Raw genomic sequence first — 24,496 nt, 5'->3', positions numbered from 1 at the left:
ATACGTAAGCCGTTATCGTTGGTCAAAAAGCAGCTTCAGAAGGGCTAGATCTCAGTTGTAAGCACACATATATGTGTGTACATATGTTTCATTGTATTATGATATGATACTGGCGATCCCCTTCGTTATGAAGCTGCTTGCACTAACAGATTGAGCAAGCATTGGCGTATGGTTGTTTCTCGACTCGTTCCCTTCTGAGCCTGCATAGCTCAGTTGGTAGAGCGACGGTCCCGGCTTGACCGGAGGTCGTGAGTTCGAACCTCACTGCAGGCTAGTTGTTTTTCTAGTCTGCTCTGCTTGCATCATTGATCGACAGATTCGGTGAGTCTGCAATGGCTTTTCGGTGTACTAATAATACGTAAGCCGTTATCGTTGGTCAAAAAGCAGCTTCAGAAGGGCTAGATCTCAGTTGTAAGCACACATATATGTGTGTACATATGTTTCATTGTATTATGATATGATACTGGCGATCCCCTTCGTTATGAAGCTGCTTGCACTAACAGATTGAGCAAGCATTGGCGTATGGTTGTTTCTCGACTCGTTCCCTTCTGAGCCTGCATAGCTCAGTTGGTAGAGCGACGGTCCCGGCTTGACCGGAGGTCGTGAGTTCGAACCTCACTGCAGGCTAGTTGTTTTTCTAGTCTGCTCTGCTTGCATCATTGATCGACAGATTCGGTGAGTCTGCAATGGCTTTTCGGTGTACTAATAATACGTAAGCCGTTATCGTTGGTCAAAAAGCAGCTTCAGAAGGGCTAGATCTCAGTTGTAAGCACACATATATGTGTGTACATATGTTTCATTGTATTATGATATGATACTGGCGATCCCCTTCGTTATGAAGCTGCTTGCACTAACAGATTGAGCAAGCATTGGCGTATGGTTGTTTCTCGACTCGTTCCCTTCTGAGCCTGCATAGCTCAGTTGGTAGAGCGACGGTCCCGGCTTGACCGGAGGTCGTGAGTTCGAACCTCACTGCAGGCTAGTTGTTTTTCTAGTCTGCTCTGCTTGCATCATTGATCGACAGATTCGGTGAGTCTGCAATGGCTTTTCGGTGTACTAATAATACGTAAGCCGTTATCGTTGGTCAAAAAGCAGCTTCAGAAGGGCTAGATCTCAGTTGTAAGCACACATATATGTGTGTACATATGTTTCATTGTATTATGATATGATACTGGCGATCCCCTTCGTTATGAAGCTGCTTGCACTAACAGATTGAGCAAGCATTGGCGTATGGTTGTTTCTCGACTCGTTCCCTTCTGAGCCTGCATAGCTCAGTTGGTAGAGCGACGGTCCCGGCTTGACCGGAGGTCGTGAGTTCGAACCTCACTGCAGGCTAGTTGTTTTTCTAGTCTGCTCTGCTTGCATCATTGATCGACAGATTCGGTGAGTCTGCAATGGCTTTTCGGTGTACTAATAATACGTAAGCCGTTATCGTTGGTCAAAAAGCAGCTTCAGAAGGGCTAGATCTCAGTTGTAAGCACACATATATGTGTGTACATATGTTTCATTGTATTATGATATGATACTGGCGATCCCCTTCGTTATGAAGCTGCTTGCACTAACAGATTGAGCAAGCATTGGCGTATGGTTGTTTCTCGACTCGTTCCCTTCTGAGCCTGCATAGCTCAGTTGGTAGAGCGACGGTCCCGGCTTGACCGGAGGTCGTGAGTTCGAACCTCACTGCAGGCTAGTTGTTTTTCTAGTCTGCTCTGCTTGCATCATTGATCGACAGATTCGGTGAGTCTGCAATGGCTTTTCGGTGTACTAATAATACGTAAGCCGTTATCGTTGGTCAAAAAGCAGCTTCAGAAGGGCTAGATCTCAGTTGTAAGCACACATATATGTGTGTACATATGTTTCATTGTATTATGATATGATACTGGCGATCCCCTTCGTTATGAAGCTGCTTGCACTAACAGATTGAGCAAGCATTGGCGTATGGTTGTTTCTCGACTCGTTCCCTTCTGAGCCTGCATAGCTCAGTTGGTAGAGCGACGGTCCCGGCTTGACCGGAGGTCGTGAGTTCGAACCTCACTGCAGGCTAGTTGTTTTTCTAGTCTGCTCTGCTTGCATCATTGATCGACAGATTCGGTGAGTCTGCAATGGCTTTTCGGTGTACTAATAATACGTAAGCCGTTATCGTTGGTCAAAAAGCAGCTTCAGAAGGGCTAGATCTCAGTTGTAAGCACACATATATGTGTGTACATATGTTTCATTGTATTATGATATGATACTGGCGATCCCCTTCGTTATGAAGCTGCTTGCACTAACAGATTGAGCAAGCATTGGCGTATGGTTGTTTCTCGACTCGTTCCCTTCTGAGCCTGCATAGCTCAGTTGGTAGAGCGACGGTCCCGGCTTGACCGGAGGTCGTGAGTTCGAACCTCACTGCAGGCTAGTTGTTTTTCTAGTCTGCTCTGCTTGCATCATTGATCGACAGATTCGGTGAGTCTGCAATGGCTTTTCGGTGTACCCACAGTTCATGGTTGAAAAGTATTCCACATTTTGTTTTTCTCTCGATTAAGTGTTAAACGCTTGAAAAGCATTGCAAAATCTGTTTACAAATCCTTTTACGCCACCAACATCTTTTTTTTAAGCACAGTCAGATCAAAACGCACGAAAGAGTTTTGTTCGCGTTAAGAGTTACTTTATAAACTACTCATGATTGACAGTTTCTCACGATCAATTCAAATTGCCCTTATATACCAATCACTTGAACTCTGCGGAGCAGCACTGTTTACCGATCACACATCAGCTCTGTGCTTAATTACAAACTTAAAACAAAATAAAGGTTGCTTTAACTTCGTTGTTGTTCTTCTGTTGTGAGCCACGAATTTCCGCCGTAATTTCTCTCGGTTGTTCACCACAGGAAGCGTGCATTACAACCGAGCGATGTTTTTCCAGCAAATCTTTGCACCTTACATCCGGGCATCTGGGTTCGCGTACAACAGCATTAGATCGAAGCGCAGATAGTAAAACCGTGATAACGGTCGCTATAAATTTAACCAATGTTTTTTTTTAACCTTAAAATATTTTTTTTGTTAATGTGGTGTTTCTTTATTTGTCATTTCACTTTGCGCGATGTTGTTGCCTTCCCTGACAATGGCATTCTACATAGGTAGCCGAAACCTTAAAAAAATATAATTGCCGGAAGGGCTTTTTAGTATACTATGACTTGTACCAACAGCATATTTAGTTTCCTTGTCATTTATTAAACACTAAACCTTCCATAACTTAATCTATAAAAGGACACAATGTTTAACAATCTTGCATCCGTCTGTCCTAGATTATCTGGCAAAACGGTTTAAATCCGATATTATTTGTCATGGTTGACAGGCGTGCCTGAAATCACTAATTAAATTAATGGTGCAAGCATTGGCAGTGGTTAAACCTGCTTGCTTCTTTCCTAAAGTAAAAACAATTCGTATCTTCTTTTTTTATGGAGGAAAATATGAGGCATCAGTCAAGTATTACAGTGGATTTCTAAAAAAAAAACCTTGATAAAACATTTGAAATCGTTCATAAACACTGACACAGTTTTTTTTACCCTTGTCAACCTCAAAGTCAAAAACAAACTTTTACCTTAACGGGAAAATAAAATGGGCTTCGAGAATCACCGAAAGTTCTTTGGTGTGCATTTCGGTGAAATTACCAAATCACACGATTCAACCTTGTGTTAGAAATACACTATTCAATGCGTGAGAGTCATATGAAGCATATATGAAGCAGCAGCCGTTTTTGCGTTGCAGCAATACAATCAAAACTTTAGGAATACTGGAAATAGCTGACGTGCAACAGAATCATTTGCCCACGTGGGTGCATGTGTGTGAGACAGTGGGCTGAAATGTGGTCATTGCTACTCCTCAAGCCGTGCTCTGACGTAATACACATCAGCTGTCTAAAATAAAACGCAATTCGGGCGCAATTGCGTCGCTGGGCGAGTCAAGGCACGACCGGAACTGCAAAAGCAATTTTGTTTACAGGGTTCGAGTTTGGGTGACAGTAAATGGAGTTTACAGTAGATTTTAGTTCGAACCTGTTGAAGCGAGCAGCCATCGAGCCATTTCTGTCCAAGTTACCACACTTTTTCGAAGTAGTTTACAGTGACCGAAGAAGCCAGTGTAATGTGCCAAAATATATACAGCTCATTGTTGTCGGATTAGTGAGAGATGAGCCGACTCTGCAATAGACAATAGAGTACTACTCACCACAAGTCATGCAATACAGCGTTTCAAGCAGCAACCGCGGGCCTACACGGTGCATCACCGCTTTGTGACCTCACAATGCTTCCTTCCTTTTAAACCAAAGCAAGAAGAGAAGTCAGTCTGCCGTTAACACTCGCCTTTCATTCTTCGGGCTAGGGCAGGCAGCAGGTGCCGTTTTAACAGATAGAAACAATGGAAACCAGGGCCAAGAGGCGCCCTATCGGCCCTGGCGGCTCCGGTGGCTCCGCTGGCACCAACGGCGTCATTAAAAGGCGCTCTACTGAGAAAATGGAACCCTCTAGGCAAGCTTTAAGACGGAATCGCAAGCAGATACGTCAACGGCGGATAAACTCCCCTGCTAGCGACACCAATGTGACGCCAAAAGAGGGAAAGCTGGAAAAATCTCAAAGCGACAAAAACACCGTGATGTCATCATCAGCATCGACGGCGGTTCGACGTATGTCATCGAAGCTAGAACATTCGCATGCCGGAGAACTGGGCGCGTTACGAAAAATGTCGTCGAAGCTAAAGTTGACGTCATCAAACGAAGAAGAAAGTTGCTTGAGGCAGTTGGTTGGCATAGCGACAAGGATAGAGGCGACTCTGCAGCGAATTGAGGAAAATCAGAGTCTGTTGGTGAAAGCGTTTGTTCGCGTGAACGAGGTACATGCTGTTTGAAAGGAATCGTATTTTGATATTATTGCGTATTGTTGATGTCACGTTTATATATATTCTGCTGTCACGCCCTGGCTTTGGTATCTTAAATTTAAAATTCTAACCTGATTAATTCTTTGACCGGTACTGAAAGGTTCAGCACAGCGCATGAGGTTCACACTTTTACGGATTCCTAAATTATCATTCCAGTATTGGCCTACCGATTTTAGAGGCTGGATTAGTTGCAGGATTATCAGGCTGCAAAATATCACATTTTATCAGGAATTGGTCAATACAGTTTTTCTGTGGTGTTGTCGTAAGTTAAATACTAGCAGAAACTAAAACGACGTTTACTAGTAGTATCCAAACTACACCTAGTTATGTTTTGGCAACTTGTTGATGCTTTATTAACGCGGGGAGGTTTTTAAGCAACTTGGTAAGGTTTTCCATACTTGGCTAAACTATAATGTCACTGATTTCTAGTGTTGTTCGGCAAAATTCAGGTGTCTATAGAGTTTTAGCAGGCGTGTACAAACGCTGTGGTCTAAGTATTCTCAGTTGGCCGGAAATTTGCATGAGGGCAGCAGCATTAATTTGAAAGATGACACGTTGAACCACCAAGCTTGGCTTCCTGCTATACCGCATTGAACTAAGGACTATTTAGCGTTTCTTGCCACCAAATGTAATCCCTAAAAACCGAAAGCAAACGCACAACAAATACAAAGGCTTTCGTCTTTGGTGTTCTAGTCGTATTTAAATCTTAATCTGTACTATTGGAATAGCGAAACTATAAGCAAAGCGTCCCGGTATAAAGCAATGTAGTGCGCAATTTACTGTGAAAATTTAATTATTCATGATTTTTTTGAGATTGTTCTGTTTCCTGTCGTCAACGAGGCAAACTTGGAGTTCCTCTCTAAGATTCGAAATGTCCGATAGTATAGGATCGTAGGCGATATATATCGATCATAGCCGAGACCCGGTGATAGTATATATACTCTTCGATAAAAGGGTGATATCAGTGGGGATCAGATGACAGTGACAAATTTTTATATGGGTATTGCAATCATGGTTTGCGATCCAATATTTTACTTTAAAAAGTATTTTTTTACTTTAAATAATGCGTACTTTTTAAACAGAGAACTGGCAGTTAAAACACTAACTGAATTTTTGCGCTAAAGCAGAATTTGCCTAATAACCCACTTACAAGTTTTTATGATTGTATTAAATGCAGCCAACATACATCCGAAATCATAAAGGCGTAAAACGGTACCGGGCAGCGACACAAAGGGGAATTGAACGTTTAGTTGTTATTTTAAGTATTCTACCAGGCTTTAAACATTGACTGTCTTAAATAAACAAGTGGAAACAACACATAAAGGATGAATAAAATAATTTGTGCACCACATTACCGCTGTTTAGTATGGAATCGAACGGCCGCATTGTTTTCGCTACAAATATCAGAATAAAATCAATAGCACCGGACATTCCAAACAGGGATACAAGCTAACAAGTTTAGATTCTAGCAATTTTGTTATTTCGACACGGTAATTAACGCGATTTAGTGTCAAATCAAACGGCCGTATTCTTCTCGCCCAAAAAATCAGACATCAGAATAAAATCAATAGCACCGGACATTCCAAACCGGGATACAACCTAAAAATCTCATAGTGCCATCGCAATTTATAGAAAGCGGTAGAAGGTTTTAGGCAAGTAGTAAAAAAATATATTTCAATACAATACAGTTTGATTTAAATACATTCAATTCCGCAGACCGAACACCTGAGCAAGTACAAAGAACAGCAGAAGGTAGGTTCCAGCTCTCAGCGTCCGCGCCAATCCGACGACGAAGTTACTCCCGAGAAACCGCCCAGGAGTCCGGATGTCGGAGCCGTCACCGACGTGGATTTCACCATCAAGGAGGAGGGGAAAGATCTCCTCCCCAACATGAGGAAGGAGCGCGCCGCCAGCGTTGCCAAGCGACGACAGCGACCGGTTACCACGAGCAGCGAGAACGGTGAGTGGGACTTTTGAAGCTTATGTATATATACGCGCTGTATGCTTGAAGGAAGCGTTGGTAGAAAGGTATTATTGTTTGGTTTTGCTTTTACGAGATTTTTCAGATTGATTAAAATTATATGTAATCCTAACTTGTTGATTAAGTCTCATTCAATAACTCCCCGATGATTTGCCTTGCCTGTATCATAATACGTCAGAACGGCCGGTTACCACGAGCAGCAAAAACGGTGAGTGGGACTTTTGAAGCTTTTATACGCTCCACATCGGTGGTTCTCAACCTTTGTAAGCATATGAGCTGAATTTGAACAAATGTTTGTTTGTCAAATGTTTGTCCCATTTACTCTGAAACGTCCTATCTTCTTGCTAAAGAAGGCAAGCTTTCTTCGAAAAGTTGTTTTGACATCTCGGTATGTTATGTGCAGTGGTGGATCAAGCATTTTTGTTAAAGGGACATGAAATGACGTCACAAAGTTACGTAATCAAACAATTAACCTAAAAACACTTTCTGTTGTCCAGCGAACTCGTTCGCAAATATGCTTTCTGATAAATCAGAGCCGCTAAAAAGACGGTTAGGAGCCGCATGATGCTATCGAAGCCTCGGTTGAGAGCCACTGCTCTACATGCTTTAAAGAAGCGTTGGTAATAAGTATTGTTGTTTGTTTTTTGCGTTTCTGAGATTTTTTGGATTGATTAGAATTATAGGTGATCTTAACTATAGTTAAAGAAACAGTTGCGTTAAATCTCATTTAATAACAAAACTCCCCGATGATTCCGCCTTTACTGCATCATGATACGTCAGAAAATCTTTGATGATTGTAGGTCTGTTTTTTATTTCACGTTGCGGTACATTGCTTCCTTGCTATGCGCTAAATCGGTATTTTCCGAACCATGTAGCCAAGTTTTTAAGGTTTTTGTTTATTTCCTCTATTGTTGTTTAATTAATATATTCACGCAAAAAAATTTAAATATTCACGCAGAAAAATTCATTTTTCAGTTTAGAGACAAAAAAAGTTCTTAATAATAAATAAAGTGTTTTGCCAAAATCGTTGTTAAAAGACTGCAACACAGTTCAGTCGTTATTCGTGTTTAATAGAAGAGTTAAAGCACTTGTTTCCTGTTTAAGTTAAGTTCCCAAGACTCGCTGTATATTTCCTTACCCTGACATGCTTCGTGCATTCGACAAGTTCATATACCCATAGGCACATCCGTATTCAAACAACCAGTCCTAAAGGAAAACGTTTAAAAGTTAACCATCAGGAAAACCACAGCTGTGTTTAGTCCAAAACGTCCAGCAGCGGCTTAATTTAGCCTGTTAGTTTTTCCTGTGTTTCCTGTGACAAGAAAGGTATTGCTAATCGCTGGCGCACTATTGTAGCTAACAAGCGATTTCGAGGTCGTTTTACAAGTTTGTGTTGGCCGTGCTGCAGCAGTTGTAACGATGGTAGTACACAGTTTGTTTACCGCCATGCAGCCTCTGCGCCTCTTTTTCCGACGATTCGTTTCGATATGCTGCTGTTGCCCGTCCGGTAAGTTACTGGTTTAATCGTTTTTGATTTTTGAGTGCCTTATTGCAGACTCCCTGTAGCAATATCTATAAAGACTCGCACTTTTTCATCACCTATGTAAATATTTCAACATGTAGGGTTTTAGTTATAGTAGGCTGAGAGTTTTGTTCTAAGTTACAGTAGTTTAATAATGATATAATGTTAGGATACCCAGAACTAAATTGAGAAATTTTAACCTAAAAAATTGAATTTTTAAAAAATTTTAATCTAACAATATATTTTGTTTTGATAAAATTTTAACTGAAAGGCAATTGACCATTTTAAGTATGTTAGCGATTTATGTGCATTTTTATTCGTTTTTGACTTGATAATCTGACAAGTTTTGACCTAACGTGTAAATTTTGACAAATTTTTTGGTCAAAAAATAATCGCTCTAGTGAAGACCTAAAATGAAATAAGTCTAATATTTCAATCAAACTTGGAAACTGGAACTGATTATTATAAAACTTTTTGTATTATTGGACGGCAATTAGTATTTGGATCGTTACTCGCTGTGATTCTAAATATATTGCTGCTAGTGGTTAAGAACTACATGCTTGTACCTGTTGGTTTAAACCTTTCCAGCTATTAGTTTGCCGTCTCCGTTTTATTATCGCTTGATATTTGTTTTGCGCGTGCCTAACAAAGTAGCAAATTTGCCAGCTTGGCCGTGAACCTCTTCTGTGTTAGGCTTGGAAATTTGCCTGTTTAGTAAAAACTATACACTTTTAAACTGCTGTAGTGCTTTCGCATCGCAATGCTTAAGAACAGGGATGTCCGATAATATCGGATCGGCGCCGATTCCAAGTTTATCGGTATTTGTCCGATACTAAGGTGGTGTCGGTGCCTATCCGATATAAAATTAATGAGTGCATTACTGCCATGCTTTGCGATTCAACCTACATTTTTTTACATTGGCAAATTTCTAAAAAAATATTACAAAAAAAATAGAAAATTAATATGACTTATAGCGCAAAAGCAAGCTTCGGCCTAGTATTTTAAAAACCTTTACGGTTGAACTTTTCAGTTTATTTAATTTTTCTTATTTGACCATAGTCATGACGTCATATGGTATCGGATCTCATCGCGATACTCTTTCCTCTATCGGGTATCATTATCGGATTGAAATGTCAAGTATCGTACATACCTGCATTATGAACTATTACGGCCGTCTAGCTACGAGAGTTTCATAAATGTTTACTGCTGTAGTAATTTGGGAAACGTATCGTTTATAGTGGTTTTTCAAATTTGGTTTAAATAAACTTACTATCTATAAAATGCGATTTGGTCAAATAATGTGTTCACTACAATGTTAAAAATAATAGTGTTAATACGCGATTGACTCCGCCTTGAACTTGTAATTTTTGTTGTCTGCTGTCCATCATTATTTGTTATTGTCTATCATCTGTGTAAATAGTTGGAAAACTACTCGAATTTATCCTTATGTAATGACCTCTTATATGCCTTCCTCCCAAGGGATGTGAACATGGTCCATGCTCTCAATACCGGGAGTTATTTGTCTTTTAATTTAATCCTAAATAACCTTTTTGGTGTGGAAGAAGACTTTTTATTTGAACTTCTAGTCTAGAAACCGCAGTAATTCAACAAAGAATTTGTTTTTTGGCATGTTTTATGTGATATATTTCTTGTTCTGAACTAGTTTTTTTGACCTAAAAAGTAAAAAAAAAATTACACTACAAATTGCTTATTTGCCTATTGTGACCAAGAATGGCCAGCAAATTTTCTGCAGTTTTACTGTGACAAACAGACAATTTAAATAACCTTCATAATTGCAATTCAACTGCGTTTGTTTTCACCTTTAGTGATTCAACCTTAGGTTGCAATTGTGTCCTTATCCACCATTTCAACGTACGTCTTATCTCTTACGAATCCACGTCGCAAAAATTCAACAAAAACACTAAAAATAGGCACCGACAACTCCCAACGACAAGTGTATTCAACAGCATGTCACGTGTAATCAAAACAGACCAAAAAACGCGACCCTATTTACCTTAAAGCGTCCACCCAACCAGGCCAATAACCAACTCGGTCGCCCAAGCACCCGAGCCTGCCAATCTCCCAAAAGGCTCCCTGCTGTCCGTTGCAGCTGTTGTCTCCACGCGTCACTGGGAGGGTCTGCGGTGTGCGTCTCCACTTCACCAGGTCGACATGCAGGCTTTGCGGTGCGTGATATCGCTTGCTGCTTGTGGCTGTCAATTGGTGACTCTCTGTGTTTGGATAGTGACAGGAGTTGAGCTATTCGGATGCAGCTTTCGTTATGAGTCAGTCGCTCACCGCTGCTGCCGTTAAAAAGCATTAATGTAAAAAACGTGGTTGTCGGTTATTGCCCACTATATGCGGCTATTATTTGTGTTTAATTACGTTCGGGAAGTCAGGCGAGGTTGCGTTTTGTGCGGATGCTCCTCTGCTTGTCACTTGTCAGCTCCAGTTTAGCTATTTGCTAAAAATCTAAAATAGAAAGACACCAAATTCCGACCTTTCAATGCGGGTGCATGTTTTGTATGTATTCGCTTGTTTCGGCGTGTTTTCAATTGCTGTTTCAATAAATTCAGTTTTATGTTACGGCCGACTATTTTAAAGCGATAAAACATTGCGGCGTTTAGTCAAAATTGGTGAAAAAAGTTTGTAGAGTTGAAGCCGCGTGGGCTAAGAATCCCGCACGCCTTGTTTGACTTATCCGAGTCTCCGCCCTAAACAGCCCGGCGTGAAAAAGCGCGACATGCTCTGGCCCTGTCGCCGATTTTCACGCGTCTGAAGCGCTGTCTGCCTTTGAATGGAGCCAGCCCAAGTCAACAGTGGAACTGTGACGCGTTGGGAAGCAAGCACCACTCTAAAGCGTATTTCTCGCGTTTGTAAAGCCGTGGCCAGGTTAAGCGACTCAGTACTACTAGTCCAGGTTTTTAATTTTGCCACCTGCTTTGACAGTCTATAGGTCGTTACGCTCTGTGGAAAGCAGCTAGGAAATTCGATATTTGTCAAATGTCTGTACGGCTGTGTTCGCGAGAGGTAATACATTATACGAAAGAAAATAAGGTCGCGGGGTTTTAACGTATTGTACAAGAAGATCGACTTGTTTTTTGTGAAATTTGAACCACACGTTGCGACGTTTAAGGGCGCGGGAGGATTCGGACGTTCACAAATTGCCAAGAGTGGTCCTCGCTTTCCAAAAGTACCGTAGCCGGTGATGGACTATGTTTGTTCAATGCTGTAGAGTGGTCGGCTAGAAGGAGAAGAGTGCTTATATCATTGCAGAAGCGCCGAAAGAAATAATATTAGGTTTATTTCCACGCTTGTAAAAGTAGGCAGTAGTAAAACTGCCTTTAACAACCGAACAAGATGAGCTGTGAGTTTGAAATACAAGTGAACTTGCCCGTAACATCTAGAAATAGATTGGTGCTACAAGAGCTGCTAAATCAACTGGACCAAATATTACACGACAACTACGATTTTGTCAAAACAGTTCGGATCTGTGGCGCTGTTTTATGAAGAGGCTTTTAAAGTCAGCCACAGTTACCCCTGTAAAACACTTGATTGGCTTTAAATAACCCGCTTTTTTAAATATTCAATAAGTCGCAACTATACGGTAACTATAATAAGAACTGTTTCTATTTTTTTTCTATAATGCGGGCAAACCCATAGACACTATATACACTCTCTGGCAATATTACCCAGTTACCCCCTTACCCATGACAAAGCGAATTTAGCCATTATATTTCCATTTACCAATATTTAGAAGACATTGCTTTACGCCTAAGCAATTGTTAAATTTTTGCTAGGCGACCGATTTACGTCGATTGTAGGTCACAATTTTCTGTTGCATTATCAAGAGTGAATTAAACCGTTAGATGTCGCCTACACTTTTGCAATGTTAGAAATGCAGCGCCTTGTTTTCGCATATCATCGGATCTTGTCGCATCAGCAGGCCCGCATTAAATCAGGAAGCTGTAAGCTAAAATAGATCGCGAAAACTAAAACGCTTAGCAAATCAACTTTATTTTTAGCGGAATGCATCGCGGGTCAAATACATGCGCCTCTCTTGTATACTTGGGTGTATTTGTCCCGGAAAGGGAGATGTTCCCAACGCACTCCATGTGTTGCGTTAGCTCGACGAATTGCGTTCCATATGTAGTGTAATGTACCAGCTGTGTTTGCCATCAGAGTGAGCAACTTCCAGTTTAGAGTTAGACCAGCGCTCAATTATTTTCAATATTGTTTTGATTTATAATATGTCTTTGTAGGTAGTGGTGGTCTCAGTCCGAGGATTTAGCAATTAGTCGGCGGTCCCGGGAGCCTTAAGATTGGCTAACCAAAATCGGTCGATCAATGAACGATTTTTAGTGATCAAGGACAGGCAGGAAAAATCTATCCTTAGTGAGGTTCGAACTCCTGGTACGACCTCAACCACACGAGGACCACATACTGAATATACTGAGTTCAATGACTACTCCTAATTGATCGACTAATTTCGTTTTGCCCCTTGGAGGCATGGTGAACTATAATGTGTGTGGTTATCGCTGATTATGGCGACTTTGTTGGGCTAGACGTCGCCTATGTTTCAGTGAGCCCGTACTAGGCGAACCTTAGTAGTATGGTTGTCCGGAATATCGGATCGAAGCTGATGCCCAATGCCAAATGGTAGTATCGGTGCTCGTCCGCTACTAGGATTTGTATTGGTGTCCATCCGATAACAAATTAACATAGGCTTTTCAGCCATGATTCGCGACCCAACGCAGAAATTTCAAGTTTTACAACAATTGGAGTTAAAAACTATATCATGCTAGAGATAATTTGGACCAATAATCAGTAAAAGATGTATGAACATTTCAAATTCAACTGTTTTGCTTTTTTGAGCATATGAATGACGTCATTTAGTATCGGATCGGATCGGATCGCGAAACTTTTTGTCCGAAATATCGGTATCGGAATAAAGTGTCAAGTATCGGACATCCCGATACTGATTTACCTGAGTTGCCTTCCTAGGGTCTGCGTCCCTTTAAATCCTGACACGAACGGGAACTTCGTACCTCTGACGCAATTCCCCCCAAGAGACCTCTTATTTAATTTGGCTTGTTGTTGTTGTAGTGGCCCACTGGCCCGGCGTGCTTCGATTTATGAGCGGCACTTCTTACTCTGTCCCTGCAGTTAGCGGCACTTCTTACTCTGTCCCTGCAGTTCTAGGTTGAATTGAATGAATTATGTATACTTTACAAGACGTTCAGGGCAAAAGTGCAGGGTATGCTAAGATAATTTGAGATTTTAGTGCAGGACAGTACATAGCATTTATACACTGAAATTGAGGTAATGGTTTGTAAAATGATCGCATATTAAATAAGGACGTTTGAACTGTGAAAGCATGTTCAACTTGCGTGTTTCTAACAGTGATTGTTGCACAGGTGTTAATTTTCATCTGCAAACCCCTGTCTGATATTTTGTTTATACAGGCCAATCTACCAATTTACAAATAAAGTAGGAAAATGGTTTGAAAATGACTTGATTTGCCAAAGATTTCAGGTAGCTGCTAATACCTAAAATCACATTTGTTTTAACAGTCGTTAAACATTATAAAGTGGTGATTGATGTGTGCACTTTTTTGTTTTATATGTTAAATTGTTATGATTTAGTTACATTGACCTATTTAGTAAGCTGTAGGTTTGATTTTATGCGTACGAAATATAGCGTTACCTTTTTGGCGAAAATGCACTGTCCAAAGCGAACTGTATTACTTTGTTGAAAATTAAGCCAACTCACTACGGTTTACTTTTGTCAAAAAATGGTTTACCCTCAAACCCTGCGAAAGTATAAAGGTTTGCGTGCAGGCCACGATTGCCTAATGCCTACCAGTGCAAAATCGGCGTGACGCTTATCTGATTTTGTTGCTGTGAAAATAACACACTCGCGATCGAAACTCCAAAATGCAAACGCAGCAACTTAATCTACTTTCCATCATTCAAAACTAAGCCATGTTGTGTAAACATCTCGTTGTCATGTCCAATGTCCACTTGGTGCGTAGGTCATATACAACACAAGCACCATTTCGTGACTAGTAATCAAGTATTAGTGCTATAGACCTTGTACAAAATGTACATGACATAGTTGTCAAGGTTTTTTTTAAGGTAGAATATCCCCCGCAAGCTGGTCTGAGACGCCATTTCATTTGTTTTTCATCTTTTCACATTCACAATGTCTGCTTTTAACGTTGTCTCTTGAAATGGCAGAATGGAACCCTAGTCATTTATTTTTTGGACTTAAATGTTTTTTGTTTTGTTTTTTTTTTGCCAACGTCAACCGGCGGTGGCACAGCTTAGGTGATCCACTACGTATGTTTATTTACTGTTTTGAATTTCAAAACTTGTTTTATTTTTTCCGTATTTTCAGATAATGTTACTAGCACGCGCAGGTTCTAAGATTCCAGTTTAATTTTTTTTTTTAAATTAAGGTTTTACTCTATTTTTTATCTTTTTAGCCAACGTCAACCGCCAGTCGCACAGCTTAGGGGATCTCCCGCCCGTGCCGGTCACCTCTTCGGTCCTCATCAACGAGGAGGACTCGAAGAAGATCACCGACTTCGGCACCGAGGGATACGATCCCTACGCCAACGACAAGGTCAAGGAGCGCAAGAAGAAGAAGAGGGAGGAGAAGTCGATGAAGGAATCCAAAAGTCCTCCTCCTGGAGATCTCAAGGAGGAGGAGAAGTCGTCGGATGACAAGACGGAAGATGAGAAAGAGGATCAGGGAGCATCGGATGTGGAGGACCCGTATGCGACCGTCGATAAGCCAGATGAAGGCAAAGGTACTTTCGTTTTTGGAGCACAATGTTAGGAGGTTGTAGTAAGACGTAATAAGAATATCAAATCCCATACTGAAAGGTAGCATGAACAAACATATATCCGAAACGTTCAAAATAATAGATAGTTCTTTATGCTTTGATATTATTATTACGTCTTACTTTGTTTTTGTTATTTACTAGTAATATTTAAGTGCTGTTTTACAATTCAAAACATACTTTTTCCGTATTGTCAGACAATGTCACTACATCATACATTAAAGTGCAATGTTTCCAAATTAAAAATATTTTCAGATCCTAAACTTGGACAAACATATTATTTATTTCATCGCAAAAAAAAATTATAGGAAATATTACAAGGAGACTTGAAATAGGTAAAACCAGTCAATTTCTTTCCACGAGATTATCTCTGCGGATGGTTTATAATGTCATTTCTCTCATCACATTAATTTAACACCGCACCCGTGAAGTTCACTTTTGTCTAAACCTCAACACGTCTTGTCCTACTGCGACTAGGGGTTTCCGATACACGTTTTAACCGGTGCCGATACCCGATATTTTAGACAAAAAATATCGCAATTTAATCCGATACCAATGACGTCATTACTATGCCCAAACGAACAAAATAGATTAGATTAAAACGTTTAGAGGTAGTTTTTCTCGATTCAGTATGCCAAAATGTGCAATGTTGTGAAGCAATTTAATTACTTTTTAAATACCATCAGTAGTAACGGACTCTTCTTTGATGAATTTACCTTTTAATGTAGAATTTTCTGCATTAGTTGACAAATCGTGGCTAAACTACATATATTAATAGTATCAGATCGGTACTGATGCCACTTAACGTTGCTTATCGGCTCCGACCTGATATTATTGGACAACCCTTACTGCGGCCATCCTGGTTAAGTTTATTCCGTCCTTTCAGAAAAATATCGAAAGTCTTTTATGGTTCACGGCACCCCTAAAAAATAATAAATAGATTTTCGGCACCCCGTCCGGAATTTTTGTTGAGTATTTTACTGAAATGCCACAAAACTAGAACTGGAACAACGCAATCAACTTAAAACATGTAGGAAGATGTCATTTGATATAATGGTCGTCTCTAACCGCACACAAATAGTTGTTTCGAGAAGCTTACCAATTGCAAAAATTGTTAATAATTCTGAAATACCCATCGGCACCCTTCAACATTTAAAATGGCATATCAGCAACCCGGTTGATAACCACTGGCCTACCCTGTTAAAATCGCATTTCTCGATTTGCCTAGAAACGGTTGACGGACCCAAGTCCTCTTCGCCAGCTCCCGAGCCAGCTGCTCCTGCTGCAGCAGAGGAGGAAGCGCAGGAGAAAGCCGACGACTCTTCCTCCCCGTCGCTATTCGACGATCTTCCTGACAACGACTCGCACCGAAAACTCGATCACGTCACCAAGGTAACCGAAAAATAAAAATAAAAAACTTACGATTTGTATTTATGACGTTTTTTTACGGCTTTACGGCCGATGAAACTGACTCTGGCACCTTTACGGTGTGTCATATTGACAATATCACGAAGGGGTAATTTTACCTAGGAATGGATAATTAACTTGCGCTTTTGATCTGTTTTTTTAACTGTTGTTTTAATCCTGTAAGCGTAAATTATATCACAACAACATTTTTTTTAATTATATATCACAGCAACAACAGGATGGCCACTTTAAAGTTTCGTAAAAGGAACCTTGTTTTCGCATTAAAGCTGTATATCCAATTAACATGGTGACCGTTGCAAAATAGTTGAATCAACTAGCTAATAGTGCCGTGTTGAAATCTCATAAGACTTCACTTTTACAACATTAGGTTGTCTACTCGAAAAAACGTAGCGTCTTCTCAGAAATCAACACTATACGCTCTTATATTGACTTTCGGTAATGTCACCTGATTTACAGCGTTAAATGCTTTTAAAATCATCTAACATTTTTAACATTTAAAATGTGTCTATTTGGGCATTTCGTTCTCCAATTAATCTTTTCTTTCAACATTGCCACCGAATTTCTTTACCTTTAATGAGCAGTTCTTTTACTCGATTACCATAAGGTCCTTTTCGCTGTCCAAGTGCTATTTTTGTGTTCTTGTTTTTCAATGTTCACAAGTTGCACCAAAAATAAAATACATTACAACTAAACAAACATCAACTACAACTCGACTTTTTTTCCATCTATTTTAGAACCGACCTCGCGGGCCGAAACGTACAGCTCGGAGGCCTCCAACTAAGAAGAACCCCGAAGCTCAACAGGAAACCGTCGACGACTTCTTCAGCAGCGAGTAAGTCCTCGCGAACCTGTATTTGCTTGTGCCTTTTAATAACTCACCAGACGACTTCGATTATAAACTTAGCAGAAACGCGCACAAAAATCGTTCTTTCAATTTTTTTTAATTTTTTGCACCAATTTCTCGATTTTTTGACTGAAGTTGCCAGCGATCTGCCATAATGCAACAAACTGAACAATAAGTTTTCCGTTTGTCCTCAAGTAATAAAATAAGATGTTAATTAAATTACACTTTGGAACACTGACACTAAAATGCGCAAAAGTTCCATCCTTTCCAGAAATCCATCCGTTCCACAAAAGTATTTTTTCTGACTTCAAATATGTTCTTATTGTTCGGTTTTCTAAACCCTAAATTAAATTGTCCATCCTCTATAAAAAATTAATAAATAAAATGAATGACGCGTAATAAATTAAACTTATGTGGTTTTAAATAATCCAGTGCTAACAAAAGTATACGTATACGCGGAACACGGTGCTAAGAACGCCCGATGCAATTTGTATCTATCTAATACCAAATATAAAACCTTATAATATATAGCTTGTTTATATTTAAGTGTATGTAGGGCAAGCCAATAACTTCTAAAACACACTTTCTTCTTCCGTAGCCTGAGTACCACTGACTTCTCTGCGACACCTAGCCAAGAAGAGGAACGTAAACTGAAGGAACAAGAAAAGAAAGAGGAAAAGAGTAAGTTGGTCGTAAATAAAGTCCGCTCATTGATAAACTTTTAGGAAAATAGGATACTAAGAACAGTAATATGCCCCTTCTACATCAACCATTGAATCGTTTTGCGATAATGCTAATTAATTACTTAATTGCTACGAGCATAAATAACGGGCTAAATGCACAGCAGTGGCCGGTAAATGTACTTGAATAATTTTTTAAGCTGAACTGATGATCCATTTTGCGTAACTATAGTATTCTGCCCTTGTTGAATAAAGTTGTTTTAGATCTCTTTATACCCTGCGTTGTCCTGCTTGGACCTTGCTGGTAAACACAGCATGTTTAGATTTGCATTCCTAAAATTTAAAAAAAAAATCGGTTTCTTTAATTAACAGGATATTTAAATTTCGCACAGGATGTTAAAAAGCGAAAGTTTTATAGTGACAAATAAAACGGCGTTACGGGCCTCAGTTTGAACTTTTTTTATTTTCCTCAGTGTGTACTTCTATTAAAACCTGTGTATATTTGGAGACTTCTGATTACACAAAAATATAAGACAAAATTCGCGCCGTCCCTTGTGGCCTAAAAACTTTTATCCCCTACTTAATACCAGGGCTGCGGAGGTTGAAAAAACCTCGAGTCAGACTCCCAGAGTCTCGAGTCCCAAGTGTGCAAATTCGCCGAGCCCGAGCCCCGAGTCCGGCTTTGGCTCTACAACCTGTATTCCGCCAATTTCCGTAACGAAACAAGGTGGATATTCAGCAATCCACTGATAGGGAAACCATATAATTCATCCACTCACAATACATCGTTGGAAAATATTCATCACATGCTATTCCGCCTTTACAATTCACAATTGGCGAACATATCAGTGAAAAAATTGGTACTGCGCATGCGCACGTTGCTCTTGAGACTCTCAGAGCCTTACGTTATACGTCGCGAATTTAAACTACAAAGCCTCATACTTTAACCCCATCGTCTCGCTTCATCTTCAGAAGTGCGCAAGATTCCCGGAGGCGTTCCCATGGGCGGGATGCCCATGATCAGCCCGGCGATGCTCAAGAAGAAGAAGAGCACTCCTGCGTCCTCCTCTTCCCCTGATGCTCCAACCTCGCCGTCCCCGGACTCCGCAACGGAGGTGAGTCGATTTAAGTCGCTCGGTTGTATTCGTTGTTCGGCCATAGAATACTGCACTTGTTTTCCAACCCGATATCAATCATTGGGTACACTATGCACGGATCTGTAATGTAGCTTGATAATAATGAATAGCAAAGACAAAAAGGTCGAGTAGATCGAAAGCATCTTGATTAAGACGTTTCGATACGAGCTTGAATCATCTTCAGTTAATGTGACTGACAAGCAATTCAAGCGTCACTTATAAAATGTGGGATGCAATCGAAACGTCCTAATTAAGATTTTAATCACTTATTGACACTTTATAAAAGTGCATTTATTGACACTTTTTTTACATCAGCAACATTCTCAAACTGTGTGCCCGAGAGATTTCCAAGTGAGTCGCAAACGTTTGATAATTTTGGGAGATGCTGTAGTTGTATTACAACAAGGCAATCAGTCAAGCTTATGAGAATTAAATGCACACTTTTTACTGAAAAACGGATAATACTAAAATCTGTAGTGCTTGCGTTTCGGTCTGTTAATTTTCAGCCTGATTCCAACTTTGTCACTTGAGCGACCGCAAACGGATGACAGAAAGCCTTGTCATATACATCAACTGTTTATTTGCGATTTGTATAACTGATATGCTATCGATTTTTTTGTAAATTTGTTACTGTTATTCCAATTTAATGCTGTTCCAAATTTAGGACAAATACTCAAAGCAATACCATACAAACATAAATGGGATAATAGTGGTGAAAATGTACAAGCACAATAGTCGCAATTTTTTAATTTGTGAGAAAAGAGTCTTGTCTTGTAATCCAAGCGTTATGTAGTCACCGCACAATGTATCACTTCACATATTTCTAAAAAAAACATATTTCTACTTCTCAGGAGGAGAAGAGTGAAGAGGCGCCTCCAGAGGAGGAGGAGAAACCGGCTACTCCAAGGAGGCCCAAGGGAGCAATGGTGATGCCGGGGATGGGATTCGGAGGAAACCTGCTCGCTGAAATGAAGCTCAAAAAGCTCAACAAGAAAGTAAGAACTCGTTGTTGGTCTCACGGCCATTTGTTAGTTATACGAAAAGAGTTTACTGCTCCAAATTAAATTTGGCGTGGGTGGATTACTAACGAGTGACTTGAATGTAATCTGGACCCGTTCTCATCCATCTGGACAAAATAGAGAACTTCAAATAGCTAGGACAAGTCGCTTGACCCTTAGTAAAACGATTTATGAAGCATGTCGACCATAAACCCTCGTCGTACACATTTTAACTCTGTTTGGCAGGCATATGGCCCGTTGACATTCTTCGGAGATCAACGTCGAATTCATTATATGTATCACTTCAAAATCAGTTATGGCGATATTATGTTAAAACATAATCTTGCGAGTCTTGTGAAAAAAGCTGTTTAAGTATCGCAGTTGCATTGTCCAAAGTTAAAATCTGACAACAGCTGGCTGCTCTGCTAATTTTGTATCACTGTACAATGAAACAAAGCTAGGAAACACCCAAAACTATGCAAGATAAAGGTTAACACCTATTCTGTCGTCATCGTTTTTTTTTTAATTAATGTCAATTAAACAATTAAACTTTTAAAACCGAACGAGTCATAAGACTCAAACAAGTTGTTCCCACTACATGTTAATTAGTCATTTTTATTTCTCCTAAAACCTAGAACTCTTTCCGCTCACAGTCAGAATCCAACGGCAAAAAAATCATTCTGTCATGTCAACATTTTAAACCGAAAAGATTTATTTTCTGTAACTTGTAATTATTTTTGCCCAAAGTCGGAATCCGACGACAACCTGCTTAAGTCGCCACCGGCCAAGTCACCGAAACCCCAAAACGGGGACGCCCCGGCCCCCATCGGGCCCGGAATGCTGAAGAAGACCTCGAGCTCCCCCAAACACCTGACCCCGACCCCAGGGGCCAACTCGAACAACAATAACAGCAAGAATAGCCCCACCCCAGCTCCAACCAACGAGCTCAAAACCTCACCCAAACCCAAGAGGAAATGGGGGATTAACCTTTCACACAGCGGGAAGGATAAAGGTTCTGATTACTAATCGAGTCTTAGTTTTTTAGCAAGTCGTTTTTTGACGACTAGAAGTTTTATATCATTTTTTGAACGAAAAAAATGGAAAAAGTTAGCGCATTTTTGCCAAAGCTAAGCTGTCATATATATTTTTTCTCTACCTGGACCTTGTTGTCCAACCTTTAAAGCGAAAAAAGGAAGTTTAAGAATTGGCTTCAATATCTGTGTCTGAAACTGGATTTTAATTTAAATAACATTTAAATGTCCTATTGTGTTTTAAATGTATGGTTGACTTAATTGTAATGCCGCAGTTGTTTTAAACTATTGATGTTTATCAAATAATTTTAACCTACAGATAAATAATATGTTTGTTTTATTCAATACAGCCAAAGACACGGAAAAGAGTGAAAAGGAGTCAGAAAAGAAAGGTAAACTACCTATATTGCTTGTAGAAAACCATAAAAAAACACAATGGTTCAAAAGCACTTTATATGAAATCGATAGCAGTACATAGCGTTATTTTTAGAAACCTTTTGTTTATTTATTTAGTTTTATTTAAAGTGTTATTTATTGACAAAGTTAGATGTATGGAAAAATAACCGACCCGAGTTGTACAATGCGAACAACTTGTACTTTTATATATTTCTTTCTAACCGTAAAATTATCTACAGTCGCCCTCAAGCCACCAGCGGCGCTAAAGCCCGCTCTCGGAAGAGGGAAACCACCTCCTCTGCCGAGCAAGCCTAAACCTGCCTTTGTTAAGTCTGGTAAGAATCGATTACTTAAAGTTCGGCGCATATTGGCCTTGGATTTTTTGCACTGGCCTAGATAACCCTGGAGTTATCTTGCCTTGCATGATGCTACCGTTTTGCACCTAAATTTGTTAATGTGTGAAGCTTGCTGTTTGTTGCACAAGCTTCAAAGGAAAAAATAGCGCGGTTTTTTTCCTAAAGCGTTGTATGTAATTTTGTTCAAATTGCCTAAAAGTTAAATATCACATTTATTCATGGTAAAAAATTGTATTTGTTGCCAATTAAAATGTCTATTTAATTTTACGTCTGTCGTTTGCCTTCTACTCGTTTTTGTTTTAACATAAAAGTGTTATCATTAAGCCATCTGTCAATGAAAATGTCGTCATTTCGTATTGTCCCAGTTTGTGATAAAGCGCAAATTAACAGGGTGGCTATAGAAATAAAAACCAAAAACCAAAATGACGTTTAAAAAATACAAACGTAAATTTAAAAATTGTAGAATAGCCTAGGTCGTTTCTCAATAAAAATAAATTTATAGTTACTGTGTGGGTATAGATTTTGTTTTCCATTTTAATTGGAATAAATGAGTAAAAGAATAAACATAATAACATTAGGAAAGGTATAGTAGACTATTTCCGTAGCCATCCTGTCTAAGCTTGTGCGCGAATTTGCATGCCACATTCAATCGGCGCCCTTCATAATTTCTATGTCGCTAATTTTCCTCAGGTCTCGCGAAAGACGCCAGGGCTCGACCCGTGTCAGGTAAATATGCACTTCATATGCGCTTACGTGTGTTTGTTTGACTTTCGTGATCGATCACTTACGACTGTGTTTGCTCATCACAATTGTTCAATGTAATATTACAATGTAATATAATACAGAAACTAATCTCGGCTAAATACATTGTACTGCTGTCACCTTTAAAATGTAAGACATGGTTTAACTTATGTAAAGTAATCCATGTTATACACACAAATTTGTATCTTATTGTTACGACTGACTTAGAACAATTTTAAGGGATTATTATAAGCGTATCGTTTACCAAATGTTTCGTTGGATATGCGTGGCACCATTAAAAGTACACCTCTGGTCAAACCTTACAGTTTTAAGAATACGTCGGCCAAAGAATCAGCTAAAAAAAACAAATATATTGATGCCAAAAAAAAAAACCTAAAAAAATTTTTTATTCAAGTTTTTTTACATATGTGTTTTTGCTGCAATATTTCGATTATTTTGCAAGATCGATTTAAAAAAAAACAAGTTAAAAATACGCTCGTGGTTGTTTTTACATCACTCTTATATATTCGGTAATGTCACAAAAAATGATATTTTCCTTGTTACTTTTTCAAACTCTTAGATAACTATTGCTTGAATTATTCACTTATATATTGCTTAAACCAGGGATGTCCAACCTGCGGCCCCCGGGCCACATTGCGGCCCGCCTGAAATTTTTGTGCGGCCCGCTAGTCATTTTCACTCCCAAGTAGCATTAACTCTTAAAGGCTAATACTTAATAGGTTCTGCGGCCCATTAAATTATTTCAAGTGTCAATGCGGCCCGATATAATAAAATGTTGGACATCCCTGGCTTAAACCTAGATAGCAATGTTCACATTCACTGAGAACACAGCGTTTAACTTCATAAAAAAACGATCATAAAAAAAATAGGCCAAAAAATACTTCACAACAAGATTTTCTGCCAGCCTGCTCATGCCTCATATGTCCCTCAAAATTCAGTGGCTACGAAACTGGCCCCTTCTCCTCTTTTTCGCATTTTTCTCGACGACGGTGTAAATAAAACTAGCATGCCGTTTTCCTGCAGAGTTCATCGGTCTCTCATCCAAACCGGGCGATGGATCGCTCGTGAGAAGCAGGGCAGCATCGCTGGGCAAGGGAAACAGTAAAGTAAAGAAAGGTAAGATCACACGCGTGGCTTTAGTATCTCTCCAAAGTCGGTATAGAAATTTTGAAATTGGCGTCGATGTCTGAAAATACGGGATTTTCTTGGTTTATGTTGGCTGAAGTATCGTTTGAGTTAGCCATATTCAACAAATGTTTTTTGTCACTTTTTAGAGGGTCAAACTCATGGAGTTTGCAGGAGGTAAGGTAAAACTATTCCGATCGTTAACACGCAAATACCTTATATGGTGATTTTCGAGCCAATTCTACTCTTTCTAAATAAGACTTTTTCCAAATCTCACACTACATTTTTCGAGTTTTTGTCGCCTTGGGTTTATAACGATTTCTTGCCAGTTCCCCTCCCCTCGCCCGTTTATGTACCTTCACTACAGCTAGAAACCAGTTATTTATTTTTGCAGGGGCCGCAAGTCGACAGAATAATTAACGTTAACGTCAGAATCCATTTATCAAATAGAAATCCTGTTTTTTTCACACTGTTTTA

The 24,496-nt window shown here is 39.6% G+C and overlaps 1 protein-coding gene and 7 non-coding genes across 8 annotated transcripts in view; all 8 read left to right on the top strand.

Annotated features, from left to right (window-relative positions):
• Positions 1-24,496, top strand: part of LOC146161536 (F-actin-uncapping protein LRRC16A-like) — a 65,472-nt gene that overhangs the window by 39,041 nt on the left and 1,935 nt on the right. The window contains exons 31-41 of the mRNA XM_083385188.1: positions 6,630-6,873; positions 14,904-15,230; positions 16,492-16,655; positions 17,426-17,523; positions 18,134-18,216; positions 19,188-19,330; positions 20,203-20,346; positions 21,097-21,361; positions 21,731-21,772; positions 22,016-22,111; positions 23,918-24,010. Coding sequence (XP_083241314.1) covers positions 6,630-6,873; positions 14,904-15,230; positions 16,492-16,655; positions 17,426-17,523; positions 18,134-18,216; positions 19,188-19,330; positions 20,203-20,346; positions 21,097-21,361; positions 21,731-21,772; positions 22,016-22,111; positions 23,918-24,010 — 1,699 coding nt within the window. The remainder of the gene's footprint in view (positions 1-6,629; positions 6,874-14,903; positions 15,231-16,491; positions 16,656-17,425; positions 17,524-18,133; positions 18,217-19,187; positions 19,331-20,202; positions 20,347-21,096; positions 21,362-21,730; positions 21,773-22,015; positions 22,112-23,917; positions 24,011-24,496) is intronic.
• On the top strand, positions 199-273 carry Trnaa-ggc (transfer RNA alanine (anticodon GGC)). Its single transcript has one exon. It is a non-coding gene; the product is annotated as a tRNA-Ala (tRNA).
• Positions 553-627, top strand: Trnaa-ggc (transfer RNA alanine (anticodon GGC)). The gene has a single exon. It is a non-coding gene; the product is annotated as a tRNA-Ala (tRNA).
• On the top strand, positions 907-981 carry Trnaa-ggc (transfer RNA alanine (anticodon GGC)). The gene has a single exon. It is a non-coding gene; the product is annotated as a tRNA-Ala (tRNA).
• Positions 1,261-1,335, top strand: Trnaa-ggc (transfer RNA alanine (anticodon GGC)). The gene has a single exon. It is a non-coding gene; the product is annotated as a tRNA-Ala (tRNA).
• Positions 1,615-1,689, top strand: Trnaa-ggc (transfer RNA alanine (anticodon GGC)). The gene has a single exon. It is a non-coding gene; the product is annotated as a tRNA-Ala (tRNA).
• Trnaa-ggc (transfer RNA alanine (anticodon GGC)) lies at positions 1,969-2,043 on the top strand. The gene has a single exon. It is a non-coding gene; the product is annotated as a tRNA-Ala (tRNA).
• Trnaa-ggc (transfer RNA alanine (anticodon GGC)) lies at positions 2,323-2,397 on the top strand. The gene has a single exon. It is a non-coding gene; the product is annotated as a tRNA-Ala (tRNA).

The sequence above is a fragment of the Ascidiella aspersa genome, chromosome 3 (genome assembly GCF_963924565.1).
Source record: "Ascidiella aspersa chromosome 3, kaAscAspe10.2, whole genome shotgun sequence".
Classification (NCBI taxonomy): Eukaryota; Metazoa; Chordata; class Ascidiacea; order Phlebobranchia; family Ascidiidae; genus Ascidiella; species Ascidiella aspersa.
Note: the sequence above shows the minus strand (reverse complement) of the source record. Positions and strands in the feature narration are given on the sequence as shown.